At 64.8% G+C, this 2,003-nt stretch overlaps 1 protein-coding gene across 1 annotated transcript in view; it reads left to right on the forward strand.

Annotated features, from left to right (window-relative positions):
* SBF1 (SET binding factor 1) overlaps nt 1-2,003 on the forward strand; it is a 34,848-nt gene that overhangs the window by 18,859 nt on the left and 13,986 nt on the right. Inside the window, exons 25-29 of the mRNA XM_024737390.1 lie at nt 162-289; nt 914-1,092; nt 1,213-1,349; nt 1,459-1,666; nt 1,785-1,982. Of these exons, the coding sequence (XP_024593158.1) occupies nt 162-289; nt 914-1,092; nt 1,213-1,349; nt 1,459-1,666; nt 1,785-1,982 (850 nt within the window). The remainder of the gene's footprint in view (nt 1-161; nt 290-913; nt 1,093-1,212; nt 1,350-1,458; nt 1,667-1,784; nt 1,983-2,003) is intronic.

The following is a 2,003-nucleotide window of genomic DNA, read 5'->3' on the forward strand; positions in this document are numbered from 1 at the left end:
CCTCTCCCTCTCCCCTTCTCAGGGGTTTAGGGTCTCTGTGGGAGATAGGCTGTTGTCTTTCCTCCCCACCCTCCCGGTCTACCCCATAGCTCTGGGACCCTGAGACTCTGTGACCCTCGACCCCTCCCGTCCCCCTGACTCTGCACCTGGCTTGTTATAAGTGGGGGAACAGGTGGTGGTCCGCTCCTTCCCGGTGGCTGCGCTGACCAAGGAGGAGCGCATTAATATCCAGACCCCCAGTGACCAGTACCTGCCGGACGGGCTGCAGCTGCGCTCCTGCACCTTCCAGGTCGGCTGGGGCGTGGGCTGTGTTGGGTGGGGTCTGTGGGCCCCTGAGTCGCGGCCCTCTCCAGGAGGCAGCATCTGAGCCCTAGTCTTGCTCTCATGAGCGGGCGTTGAGCCAGCATTGAGCCCTTTGTGATTCCTGAGTTTACAGGGAAGTCGCTGTGTCTTAGCTTGGTGTCCTCTGCCTGCGCCATGTGCCAGTTTTTGGGGCTCTCCCGTTTACCTTGCAAGGCCCGAACCCTAGAGGCCGTGTCTGGAGCGTGCTGCATGAGCCCAGCCCAGCTGAAACCTACACAGATTAGATGAAACACAAAGACTGGGTTCCTGAGTCTCCGGCTACATGCAGTCTGGGGAGCAGGCCCTCCGCTCACCCTCTGTCCTTGGGGCGCTCCTTCAGGACGTGTCCGTCACCGGATGGAGAGGCGAGACTGGCCCTTCACAGTCCCACGGTAGACCTAGCCGCCTTTCTCAGGGCTGTCTGGTCGCAGGGCCCTCACCCGTCCATCCTGTTAGAAACACCCGAGCTCCAGTGATGCAGCACGGGGCGTCCCGTAGGCCTGTCCGCCTTTGTGGCCGGGGCTCAGGCCCACGGGCCTCCCAGCCTCTGAGGGCCTCATGTCTGACACAGCTGCTGAAGATGGTCTTTGACGAGGAGGTGGGGTCTGACAGCGCTGAGCTCTTCCGCAAGCAGCTGCACAAGCTGCGGTACCCGCCAGATATCAGGGGCACCTTCGCGCTCACCCTGGGTTCTGCCCACACACCTGGCCGGCCGCCCCGTGCCACCAAGGACAAGGGTCCTTCCTTCAGGTAGGGAGCTGGGCCCCAAGGCCAGAACACCTTCCCTTCGCAGAACCACTGTGTGTGTGTCCCCTTGTCCATCTCCTCACCTCTGCTGACCCTGCAACTGTACTCCTCGGGCCCCCCCAGGACCCTGTCCCGGAACTTGATGAAGAACGCTAAGAGGACCATTGGGCGGCAGTATGTCACCCGGAAGAAGTACAGCCCTCCGAGCTGGGAGCACCGGGGCCAGCCACCCCCTGGGGACCAGGAGGACGAGATCTCAGGTGGGGGTGTGGGGAGCCGTGGGCGGTCTGGGTGAAGACCCTCACGTGGAGGGGTAAGGGACCCGGGCAGCCCGTGGGTAATGACCCCCGTGTGCCTGGCCCGCCCCAGTGTCAGAGGAGCTGGAGCCCAGCACGCTGACCCCTTCCTTGGCCCTGAAGCCCTCGGACCGCATGACCATGAGTAGCCTGGTGGAGCGGGCGTGCTGCCGGGACTACCAGCGCCTGGGGCTGGGCACGCTGAGCAGCAGCCTGAGCCGCGCGAAATCCGAGCCCTTCCGGATCTCCCCGGTCAACCGCATGTACGCCATCTGCCGCAGGTGAGCAGTGAGCGCGGCAGGTTTGGTGGCCTCCAGGAGGCCGAAGGCCCAGGGGCGCCCGGCTGTGGGTCCAGAGTGCCTTTGGCCTGCTTTTCCCCTCACGTCCGCCTCCTCGCAGCTATCCGGGGCTGCTCATCGTCCCCCAGAGCGTCCAGGACAACGCCCTGCAGCGCGTCTCCCGCTGCTACCGCCAGAACCGCTTCCCGGTGGTCTGTTGGCGCAGCGGACGCTCCAAGGCCGTGCTGCTGCGCTCAGGGGGCCTGCACGGCAAGGGGGTCGTCGGCCTCTTCAAGGCCCAGAACGCGCCTTCTCCGGGTAGGCTCCCTGTTCTCCCTGC

Source organism: Neophocaena asiaeorientalis, unplaced genomic scaffold (assembly GCF_003031525.2).
Source record: "Neophocaena asiaeorientalis asiaeorientalis breed wild unplaced genomic scaffold, Neophocaena_asiaeorientalis_V1.1 scaffold242, whole genome shotgun sequence".
NCBI classification, from domain to species: Eukaryota; Metazoa; Chordata; class Mammalia; order Artiodactyla; family Phocoenidae; genus Neophocaena; species Neophocaena asiaeorientalis.